This window comes from Triticum dicoccoides, chromosome 5A, assembly GCF_002162155.2.
Source record: "Triticum dicoccoides isolate Atlit2015 ecotype Zavitan chromosome 5A, WEW_v2.0, whole genome shotgun sequence".
Classification (NCBI taxonomy): domain Eukaryota; kingdom Viridiplantae; phylum Streptophyta; class Magnoliopsida; order Poales; family Poaceae; genus Triticum; species Triticum dicoccoides.
This window is the reverse complement of record NC_041388.1, coordinates 703,327,178-703,339,685: the sequence shown is the minus strand read 5'-3', so window position 1 is coordinate 703,339,685 and position 12,508 is coordinate 703,327,178. Positions and strand designations below refer to the sequence as shown.

Sequence of the window (12,508 nt, the reverse complement as noted above, 5' to 3'; positions counted from 1 at the left end):
TAGTTCTGTTAATTTATGCTGGTTGAATATAATCTCCCAAGGCAGAGTGTTTGTGTTTTGTATCAGTTGATGCACAAGAATGGGCACTCACATCATCAGTTACACATACATACTTATTTCATTTTATTTGACTAACAAGGTAATCAGTTAATTCCTTTATGGGAACAAGCAATACATATGTCCACGCCTTCATGTTAATTCCTTGACAAAGTTTGTGAAATGGACAACATATATACTGGATCAGTGCACCATCTTTTTCATTTTATGTGGTCATTTATGAATTTTAGTGCTATTTTGTATTAAATTTTTTCTCTTAAGCTTGTTTTGTAAGCTTATAGCTCAAGTATAACAGATACTACTCCCCATAATTGCTTCCGTAGTGGCCGGGTGATCAATCTACCGAGTTCATAAAACTGATCGAAATCAGATCCAAAACAGACCAAAACCTCACGAAATAGAAACAAGATCCTTGTTTAATTAGTTTGCACCAGGAAATTGCCTACTTAATTACTTTCTATCAATCTTATGAAGATGGTATGTTTCTCACATATGGTGATCCAGATCACAATTGTTGACGGAGTTAAACATTTTTAGCAATTCATAAAACCGTGCACAGATGTACAGGGCTACGCGTATGCACATACATAATACACCTAATTAAAACATATATTCATAGAGCGATTGAGTTTGGACTGTGCGCTTCTTTGGACACAAAGGCCCGGGAAGTTGTTCTCTTCCATTGTCTAGAAAAATAGAACAGTTACAATCAAGTGCACCACTGAATGAAAATGGGTCAATTCTGGTTAATATCATGTACTTCATAAACAGGGAATATCATGTACATATCTGCAACCCACAGGAAAAGTACAGAACTGCACTCTTACGATTATTTTCCTCTTCATGTTCAGGTGCCATTCTGCGGAGCTGCATTCACCAGCACTATTAGCAATGCAACGATCATGACTATTGATACAGAGATGATGGTGGGGGCTGCCCATAATCTGACGATGCAGGAGAGAGAGGCGAAGGTGATGAGGTACAGGGAGAAGAGGAAGAGGCGGTGCTATGACAAGCAAATCCGCTATGAGTCCAGAAAAGCTTACGCCGAGCTCAGGCCACGGGTCAATGGCCGCTTTGTCAAGGTACCAGAAGCCGCTGCATCGTCGTCACCCCCAGCTTCGCCCTATGATCCTAGTAAACTTCACCTCGGATGGTTCCGGTAGTTTTTCATCAAAGTAAAATAAGTTGGTTATTGTTTGACCGATGGGAGGAGTTATGTTGATTTGACTATTTCAAAAGGTCAGCAGACCAATCAAAGAAAATGTATTTGTTGAAACAAGTACTGTTATGCTTTATGTTAATTTAAGCATGTAGTTTGAGGAGGCTAGCTACTTAGATGTGTTTATTGTATGCAACCAATTGAATCAAGTCATCACCAACTCAAAGTTAAATACGGACAAGCTTTTTATGTATAAAGTTGTTATTTTATCTTGACGACTTATCAAGAGTGAAAAATGGATTGGGAGTTATGAGTAAACCATCACGACCGCCAAAGATGTACAATGCTTATTTTGAGAGAGAAAAATTATATTTCACTCACCAAATATGAGTTGAACCTTGTAACCACATGTATATTACAAAGCTGTGTGTCACCTAACTAATTTGAGGCCTTATCATAGGTAAAATACCTCCAATCTGCACGAATGAGGCACTTTAAAAGAATATGTCACATTGCATGGAAAACTATAAACATGTGTAGACAGCATAATAGCTGCAAATCATCCAAAGCTTGTGTACTATATTATAATTATGAGTTCCTTATGCTGTTGCATGTACTTATTGAAGTGATCCTTCGTCTATGAGGTAAGTTTGTACATTCATTCATCCATTTAACCTCGCGAATATAGATAGCTAGTTAATTCGTTTGGCCATCGTTTGATCGATCATGTGTAAGTGTGCGTCCATAGTGTCACCGCCTTTATCACTGGGAGATAGCTGAAGGTTGGGAGATGGCACACGGTGGCAGCCTCCAACCTCAAGCTGGTGCAAACCAGATCAGCTAGACAAGATAACAATGTTTGCCCAAGATAAAGGGAAGCTATTGTTGACTACCATGATCCAACAAGTTGCCAAATACTAAGGGCCAGTTCTTTTGTTGGCTTCCAGAATAAGCTGCCAATTAGTAAGCTTCTAAAAAGTATTTTTGGTTGGGCTTCTAGAATAAGCTGGGTAGGGGGCCGCTTATTCTAGAAGCCCAAAAAACCACTAAAAGAACTGACCCTAGTTCTCATGAGATTTATTAAGTCCAAAGCTTGATGAAAGTGATTAGATTAATTGTTTGTTCCTAAATTCATGGGTGGATGCCATGGGTGAAGGCAAAGTAAGTTTAACTATATACTTAACACTAGTTATCTAATAAGTTAATGCTACTATCTATTTGTTGATATCATGATAATTTTTAGGCTGAATCATATTATGGCGTGTAAAATTTCACAATATTTCAGCAGCGGCACCCCCGATATTAAGATCCTAGGTCCTTCACCCCCTTAATTAATATCAATTCCCCTGAACAAGTTATTACTTGGTTGTTCCATCTTGTAAGCATGTATCAGCTAACCATGTTCACCGCTAACCACTTGAGTTGCCAAAGGCTTTTGATGAGAACAAGCCCTACCCTAGTAATTTTAGCCACTGAAATGCGGCTCGTTTTTCTCTATTGAGTCTGAAGCACGGTTAGCTAATACTCCTTTACAAGATAGAACTTTCTTCTTGTCAAATACAACATTATTTCTGCATACCCAAATTGACCAAAGACCCATGGAGCCATTTGGATTACAAGCAAAGGTAAAACTTATCTACCCCTTGCATAGAAATCAAGGGAACACTTCAATTCTAAGCAACAATTTGAGGCACTGACATAGAAACCAAGGGAACACTTTAATTTTAAGTGGTGATTTGAGCCGTCGTAACCGTCTTGACATGAACCGGACCCACTCATCCAATAATGCGTATGGCCTAAATGTCTATTCTTGTTCTGGGCTGTGCTCTCTGTTGCTGTCTCCATCATATGACCAAAATATTCTCTATCTAGTTCACATGAACTTTCCGGCGGGCATCCATACACGTATACATCCATCAGAATAAAGAATACTCCACTTTTCTTTCTTCTTGTAGCATAGCGTTTGCTTCTACTTCAGGGAAGAAGAAGATGAATCGTTTGTGTGGTGGCCTGAGATAGCTTATATGCATGGATCGATTAAGGGAGGCTGCAAAGGTGTGGTGCTGCTTGGATCGGCCACGCGCGATACTCCGACAAGCTCAGGGTTGTGTGGACTGTCTCGCTTCGCTTAAAGCAGAGGAAAAGGCGGTGGGTTCCAGTGCTCCATGCATGGCTCCAGACTCTCCCACTGCTTCTTGCACTTTTCGCCGGCACCCAGAATGACATGTATCAGTGTTCGTTATTGGTTGATGCATCTTAATGTTGCTCCTTTTCATGTGCTCCACACGTACTAGATAGATAGATCCTGAAAACGACTCTGCTGCCGGTGAAATATTGATTTATGGATCAGAGTTGGTCACACAAGCATGGGATCGATCGAGAGATATGCCCACCTTCCAATGACCATCAAGATACATATATGACTCCATGTCATCGATCATTGTGCGAGCATGATATACCAAACATGATTAAATTGACTGGTTAACGTCCTCGTCTGATTTAATTGTGAAATTGGTATATTAAACCATCAACTATATACGTTCATTGGCCGGCCTAGATTATTTTCAAACTATATATTGTTTTTCTTTTAAAAAAGGAGGTTAATCCAGCTCCCTGTTTACTCTTTGAAGAATTTCATTGGAGCTTGATGAAAAGTGAAACGGCAAAAGATGGAGCAAGAGCCAACGACTTCAAAGAACTTTAATGATGTTCTTTAGTTGTGCCAGAGGTCTTTTTTGTCCATGTTTGGTTTCTTTGATCCGATGTAGAAAGAAAATTATCTCATGACTAAAGTCATGTCGTTTTCTCAAAAATAACTAAGACGACTATGTAGTCACATTCAGTTGTCTTTTTATTTTTTAGAAACACTCAACTTTTATTCATTTGCAATAAACATTACATCGTTTGTGAGCATTGGTACAATTTTATGGTGTGGCTCCTCGAACCATTCAGAAATTAAAGAAAATCTAGCCAATCTAGCAATTTCGTGAGCAACTTTATTTGCTTCTATTACAGTGCTCGAATCTAGAAATAGGAAAATCACAAGCTAAGTGAAAACAATCATCAATAATTGCAGCCGATGCCCTCGGCGATCGTCCTCCTTCCTTCATGGTATCAATCACCTCCATGTTGTCCATGTTAATAATAATGTGGTTGCATCCTATCCTTTGCGCCAATGTTAGACCAAATTTTACGGCCAGAGCTTCACCCATCAAAGCATCCGAGCACAAGTCTATCTTACCATTTCCCCAGCAATAAATCTGCCCTTGTCGTCTCTTAGGACTGCCCCCATTGTGCCGCTAAGTAAGTCATGGTCAAAAGAAGCGTGAGTGTTAAAGTTTAACAAACCCTGCTGGAGGGCATACCCAGCCCCCTTTTTTCATGGAAACCTTTGGAGAGGAAGTGGTAACAAAATTGGCCGTAAGAGCCTGGATGCCCATAGAAATCTTGTGTGCATTTTGAGTAGCCTCCTTGCGAACCAATTTATGTCTTTCACACCAAGTACCAGGCTGATAGGGCGATCATTTCACATACATTCTGGTTGCCCATAATGCACAACTTCTGAGTTGGCAGTAAAAGTAAATATTCTAAAACCGTCTCTCCCGCACGATCTACTTCACAAGCTTTGTCGATAATATCATTCATCCCCAACCTTCTCCAAACTTCCCTTGGTCTGTTGCCTAGAAATAGCAAATGCTTTGTGTCTTGTGGTCCAGACGAGCAGACAGGGCAAATGGGCGAGACTTTCACATGTATATTGGCTAGCGCAACACGGCACAGGATAGTGTCGTGTAGAATATGTCAAATAAATATTTTTACCTTTGGAGGAAAAGAAAGTTTCCGTATCCTACACTAAATAGGTTTAACTATGGTATACCCATCCCATTGGTATGTCACAGTTTATTTCCATGTTCATAGTCCCATTCCACAAGATAAACGGACCGAACCAAAAACATACCTTTTTTGTGAAATTCCAAGGGACAATCTAGCATATCATGTTGCGACTTAGGGACCGCGAGTACTCGTTGAACATCAATAGGCCACAGGGTTTGTTGGAGCAGATATTCATTCCAAGTATTAAGAACTTGGTCAATCAAATCTGCTACCTTAGATAACAACTGACCCCCACTATGGGTAATAATTTTTTGATTTGCACAATAATCCAAGTATCCTCTCAAATATTAATATTCAGATCATTCCTCACTCAAAAAACATAGCCATTTTTCAGAGAACTCACACGGCCATAATACTTTGCCAGGTGAAAGGAGAACCCTTCTAGGGTATTATTTGAAAACCCATTCCTTCTTGATTCTTGGGTACAAACATTTTCCATCAAACCATCCAATGCATCCTCCTCTGGTTGTTCTCGTCTGGTGACCAGAAATACTTAATTGATTGTATTGTTAAGAAAAATAGTAGCTGGAAGGAAAAACTTCTTTCAGTCGGAGGAAGAAGATTCTTCCCAAAGTTGTTATTCAAGCCATACCCATTGTACAACGTCGGTCTTTAAAATTCCTAAAAAGATTCATTCCCTTGTCAGTTTTAGAACATTTTTGCTTGGGTACACCCCCTAAATAGTTCAACGGACGAGATCTCTTCATACCCCTTCATAATAAAGGGTAGGATGGTCTTTTTCAAAAGTACGTCGCCCGTCGGAACGCATACGTACGTAAACCCCCTCTGCAATGGGCCAGCCCAATTTACCTTTTCTTTTTCTATTAACCTGAAATAAGTGTGTGGGATCTAATTCAAACACATGACCTCCTCGTTGAGTGTTCGCCACAGTAGCCAACCAGACAACTCACCTGATGCAAATACTTACATCTTTTTTTCTGTTTTGTGTCCCACTGAATGAGGAGGCCTCGGGTTTACATTTTTTTTTCTGGTTTCGTTTGGCCGAGGAGGTCGCGGGTTTACTGTTTTTCATTTTTTTTTTCTGGCTTTGTTTGGCCGGTTTTACTTTTTTCTTATTTTTTTGCATTTTATTTTCCTTTTATTGAAATTCATGAATTTTTTAAAATTGATGAAAATTGTCAATTCAATGATTTTTTTCGAATCCATGAACTTTTTTCAAATCCATGAACTCCTTTCAATTTTCACGAACTTCTTTTCCAAAATCTTTGAACTTTTTGCGAAGTTGATGACTGCGACTAGTTTACTTCACCCTATGCATTCTAAAACTGGACCCTAAAATACGGAACCAAGCATAAATTTACGGTTTATTGCATGGTATATGAAATTTCCACACCAATTTGAAGTTCGGTTTATTAGTTAAATACCTAGAAAACCGTTTGTAAACCGAATTAATCGAAGCAAAAATAAATTCATTTTTATGCTACACAGAAGCGTACACAATACCCTGAGAAAGCAAGGCAACAGCTTTGACGAGCTGTTCGCAGCTCCTGCCACCCAAGGGGGGGCCTCTTTTAGGCATATCAGTTCATTTCCTGCCACATCAAGAAGCGAGGTGGTACTAATTTTTGGTAGGCACTGGGGCGCAATGCACAGAATGTCAAACCTCTGGACGTGTGTGAGTTTTGAAGAAAAAAATTGAGGGGGTGTGAGTTTTGAGGAGCCAGTGCATTGCACTGAAGGCCTTTCCCCCCTCATTTTTCCTATTCTCTGCCAAGCCTACACAAATACAGCCCAACATATGTGTGACGAGCCGGCAGACATCAGGCAACGTGATGCATTTGCCCAAACAAAAGCAATGTGATGCATGCATAAATACATGCTTCTACACTTGTACTAAAAAAATTGCATTTTGAAACAAAAATAAAATAAAATTTCACGACATAGTTTCAAATTCGCGTCAACTTCGGTTATCATGGTATATACAGAAACCATACCAAAATAGTTTGGTATATACCGAAACTGAACCATATTTAATTTCACCAAAGTATAATTACCGTACCCTCCAAAAAAACATATTTAACGAACCAAATAAACCGAACGCAAAGAGTGACTGTTTACTGTAGCGACCCGCTCTTTTTCCCACTATTTTTTTCTTTTTTCTGTTTGAGTTTGTTACTTTTTTCTTTTTAAAAAATGCTTGTACTTTTAATTTTTTGTTCAAAAGTTTAAAAATTGTTCGTTTTTTCAAATTTTGTTTTTCAAAATACAATTATTCACATTTTTAAAAATTGTACATAAATTTTAAAAACGATTTGTAGCTTTCAATTTGCTCCAAATGTCAAAACGCAAACATTTTATAAAAAAGAGCGAACAAAATTTTGAACAAAATTTATTTTTAATTTTCGAAAGATTTTTGTAAACACTAATAAATTTAGGGTTCGAAAAAATAGAATAATACACACAAATATTTTAAACTAATCCTTTTTGAATTTCCTCAAACATTTCCTGTATTTGGGTAGAATTGTTTTAAAAACAGGAACATTTTTTAAAATTCCCAAAAAAACTTGAAAGTGCGAACATTATTTGAAACAACCCAAATATTTTGAATTATTCATTTAAAAAAAGGAGATTTGTTAAAAAATTGAAAAAAATGTGCAAGTTTGTAAAATTTCCATACACAATTTGAAATCCCAAGATTGTTGAAAGATTTCAAGAAATGGGTAGCAAGTAAGAAAATATTCATGTTCATTCATATGACAGAAATTGCAAATAACAGGAACATTCCAATTTGGAAAAACTAGATACTCACGGATGCAACCGTCTGGCCATTTGACAGATGTCAGAAAATGACGTGCTTTTCAAACGGACCTTGATGGCCTACCCGAATACCCTTTAAATGATCTATATTTGAACATCCTTGGAATGACCCTAATTTTTGCAAATAGGTCAGCATGCCCCATGGTAGGTATCCATGTCTGGCTTGAACGACCTTCGATACTGTATGCAAGTTGTGACACGTCCGTCCATTTATCGACCTTATTTAATCATAAAAAATCTAGAAAATGGAAAACTTGTTGAAAACCCAAACAAATTGTCATGATTCCTTGAATTGGTCATACAAGGCCATGGAAAAAATTGGGGTCATTTCAAGGATGTTGAGAAGCAACGTGCTTTCAGACAGACCCTTCTGGCATATTAAAACACTTTTGGTTGAACATGATGTTTTTTTGAAAATCTTAGGACTAGCCCCAACTTCTGCAAGCAAGTGAGCATGTCCATGTTAGGCATTCATTCCTGGTTTAAATGACTTCCGACACCATATGCACGTTGCGACACATCCTGCGCCCATTGCAGAAAATGCAAAACTTATGAACCCAAACAAATTGGCATGGTTCTTTGAATAGGTCATACAAGACCATGGAAAAATACTGGGTCCATTTCATAAATGTCGAAAAACAACATGCTCTCAGACGGATCATTCTGGCCTCTACCTGAATACTCTTTGCTGAACATAGTATATATTTTCGACATTCTTAAAAGGACTCCAACTTTTGCAAACAGATGGACACGCCCATAGTAGGCATCCATGTAGCCTTTAAACGAATTGCGACACGTCCGACCATTTCTCGGTCCTTTTTCAACGGGAAAATTCCATAAAATGCAAAGGTTGTCGAATACCCAAACAACTTGGCATGATGCATTTAATTGGTCATAAAAGACCACAGAAAAAAATTGGGTCCATTTAAGGGACGTTGAGAAACTACGCCCTCTCAGACGGAGAGTTCTAGCCTCTACCCGAACACTCTTCGTTCAATATGGTCTATTTTTTGGACATCCTTAAAATGACCACAAATTTTGCAAAATGGGTGGGCCAACCCATGTTAAGTATCCATGCCCGGTTTGAACAATTTCTGACACAGTATGCAAGTTGCGACACGTCCGGCCATTTATCGGTCTTTTTTAACAGAGAAAACTCCACCAAAGGTAAATTTTGTCCAAAACCAAAACTTGGCATGGTACCTTTAAATTGTCATACAAGGTCATGGAAAAAAATTGGGATCATTTCAAGGATGTCGAAAAACAACTTACCCTCCAACCCACCTTTCTCGGCTTCTCACCTATCCAAACACCCTCGTTGAACATGGTATTTTGATGGACATCCTTAAAATGACCCCAACTTTTCCCACCGGGTGGGAATGCCTATGGTAGGCATCCATGCCAAGTTTGAATGACTTCCGACACCATATGCAAGTTGGTACACGTGCGGTCATTTATTGGCCTTTTTTGACCGGGGAAACACTAGAAAATGCAAAACTTGTTGAAAAACAAAACAACTTGGCATGATGCCTTGAATTAGTCACACAAGCCAATGAAAAAAATTAGGGTGGCCCAAAATTTGCTTGGCACAATTTAAAAAAAAAATCAGGAATTGCAAAAATGTTTGTTCTTCCATATTTTTTCTGATTTTCAAAAATGTGCTCCTGTTTTCTATAGTTTGTTCATAAATATGAAAATAGTTCTCGGTTTCAAAAAACATTCATGTTTCCAACAATGTTTAGATATTTCCAAAATTTTCCATGTTTCGAATTTGTTCGAAATTTCAAAATTGTTCTTGTTTTTGCAAAATTTATGCACAATCTCAAAAATTGTTTAGAATTTGTTTGGAATTTTAAAAACTGTTCTTGTTACCCTAAATTTGTTCACAGGTTCAGAAAAAAATCAGGATTTCGAAACATGTTCATGTTTCCAAATATATATAGGAATTTCCGAAAAAAACCATGTTTTCAAAAGTTTGGATTTTTTTTAAAATTCTCTAATTTTGAAATTCAAAAAATTATTGTAATTTTAGAATTTATTTAGAAAATGATTAGATGTTCCCAGTTTCAAAATTTATTAACAAATTCAAAAAATGTTAACAGTCTCGAATATGGTTTGTGTTTGCGAAAAATGCTCTATGTTTTCTCTTTTTTTGAAAAAATATTTGTGGTTTTTAAAATTCTCTGGTTTTGAAAATGTTTGATTTTCCCAAAATTTGATTATGTTTTTGAAAAAATGTTCGTGTTTTTTAGAAATATTTTTGGAGTTTAAATAGTATCGCTACAGTATGTTTTGCGGTAGCTACAGTGCCTGTTGTGGTTCGCCAAACTGGTAGTACAGCTATTTGATATTCCTCTTTTGCTACTTCTTTAAGATTTCACGGTGTTACTTAAATATCAACGCTCATTAGCTCAGGTGGCTGTCTACATGCATTCAGCAGCGCGTGGTCTCTAGTTTTTTTTTTTGAGGGGTGAGCAGCACGAAGTCTCTAGTTTGTCCCTCCGCTGGCGCACTTAATTTTTGGATTTATAAGCTACGGTGGCCTTTCGCTCGCTCGGGTTTGCTCTATTGGGCCGGCGCATTCGCGGAAGCTCTGTGCGAATATTAGAATGCGACATATAGGAGCTGCCATGTACAGGAATTTTAGAATGCTGCACTTATCAAGACCAGGCCGGTTGGTGCGGTTGCAGCAGTGTGCCGGGACAGGCATGGAATCTTCTTGGGAGCGTCCACTATCACTACGGCATAGATGATCCTGCGACGCCGGAGACGTTGGCAATACGAAAATCACTAGCCTTGGCGGACGATCTTTACGAGCGCAGAATTTCAATAGTCTCAGACTGCAAAGCAATTGTTGACGACATCAGGCAAAGGAGTGCAGCGGCATATGGTGCTATCATTAGAGAGATTGTAGATTGATCTAAGTTTTTTATTTCCTGTCTTTTTAGCCATGAGTTTAGGAGCTCGAATGTCGAGGCTCACAATCTAGCGAAGCATGCTCTCTCACTTGGGGTAGGTCGTCGTGTGTGGTTGGGCGACCCAGGTGATCTATCTTTCGTCCCTGTAAACATTGTGACAACTTAAATAAAAGCTTCGTGAAATTGTCTCAAAAAAATGTACAAGAATTTTTTTAATGGCATATAGGTTCTAGCGGGCGACCCATCATACATATAAAAGTGGGTATGATATTTGTCAAAGGTTCATATTATTCTTTATACCTTTCGTGAAGTGGGTTGTACCGCCTCGTTTTAGAATTCCCATGGTTTTCATATTAGGGCATGTACAACGGAGGCATCACCCAGGTACTGTCTCAGCTCTTAAACTAATCAAAAAGTAATGAAGCTATCATTTTGAAAAAATTCTGTCCAACAGAGGCCACACTATGCAGCGGACCCACTATCCTTCACATGCATAGCATTGTTTAATTTCTGCTTTCTCTATCCCTCTCTTGCTGTTTGACACGAAAAATAATAACAAACATCGATGATTATAGTGTTATTATCTTTTTACGCGCCAGGGAAAATAAATATGCGGGCGTGCCAGTATACTGAGTACACAAAAGAAAACACAGGGAAACTTGTACTTTATTAATCTCTCGTGGGAGAAAACAAATTACATGATCCCTTTATATAAGCACTCAATGGCCTGCTAGCTCGGCCAATATGACTTCGGCGATTGTGAGGTTCTGGTTCACGGGCCTCGGAAGGCTCCCGATTAATTACGTCCGCGAGCCGGAGCCACGGACCACCTCCGATTAAGCTGCTGCAATGGTCGTCGTCTTCAAGTCTCGTCTTCTCCAAGTGCTCGGTGTAGATGACGGTGATGATGTGGTGGAATAGAAGAGTGAAGCGGTACGTCCGTCGCTCCGGCGATGCTTAGTCACATCCCTCCGGCTTGTCGATGTCTGACGATGAAGATGTCTGGCCTCGTCGGCTCAGACAGATGGTCGGCCTTCGCCTCGTCGGTGCCCGGCCTGGTGGTGTCCGCCTCGTCGGTGTCAGACACGGTGTGTCTTGCCTTCGCCTCGTCGGTGTCCGGCAAGATATGGATAGCATCATCGGAAGAAGACATGTCGGTGAAGTGGCTTCGCCTCGTCGGAGCTTGGACGGGGTTTGGGGAGTGTGTTGATGTAGAAGTCGGAGTAGATTCGGGTGTCGCCGTGTGGCGGCGTTGCTTGAAGATGACGACAATGCGAGCTCGTCAATGTAGACCTCAGACCGTCGTGCCTCGTCGGTCTTGGCAGCGTTGGAGTATTTGTTGTCGGGGTGGCATGGGTCACTCTCGGCTTAGACTTCTTGGCGGCCGGTTACTTCATCGGGGTGTGCAAGGGATACACCTTGCGGGAGTAATGGTTTGGGGAGACCGGCGTCAGTGTAAAAACTAACGCACGCTCACATGGGCGTGGCCGGGGTGGTTAGCACCTCGTCTTGGCTCGATGCCGAGTATTCAGCGGTCTACCAAGACAAAGGGGGCCCGCCTCACGAGGTCGTGGAAAGGTGGCGTTGTAGAGGCCACCCTCCTTGGGCTGGTGCTACGCCAAAGGGCGACCTGTACGCCGGCGACGCCATGGGCCTATACGCCAAGGACCTGTCCGCCATGGTGGGTGCGCCTTGCGGG

General features: G+C 39.9%; 1 protein-coding gene across 1 annotated transcript in view; it reads left to right on the top strand.

Moving 5' to 3' along the window:
• The window catches only part of LOC119298533 (transcription factor GHD7-like), a 2,158-nt gene extending 803 nt beyond the window's left edge, over nt 1-1,355 (top strand). The window contains exon 2 of the mRNA XM_037575895.1: nt 909-1,355. Coding sequence (XP_037431792.1) covers nt 909-1,223 — 315 coding nt within the window. The 3' untranslated portion in view covers nt 1,224-1,355. The remainder of the gene's footprint in view (nt 1-908) is intronic.
• The last annotated feature ends 11,153 nt before the right edge of the window (nt 1,356-12,508 follow it).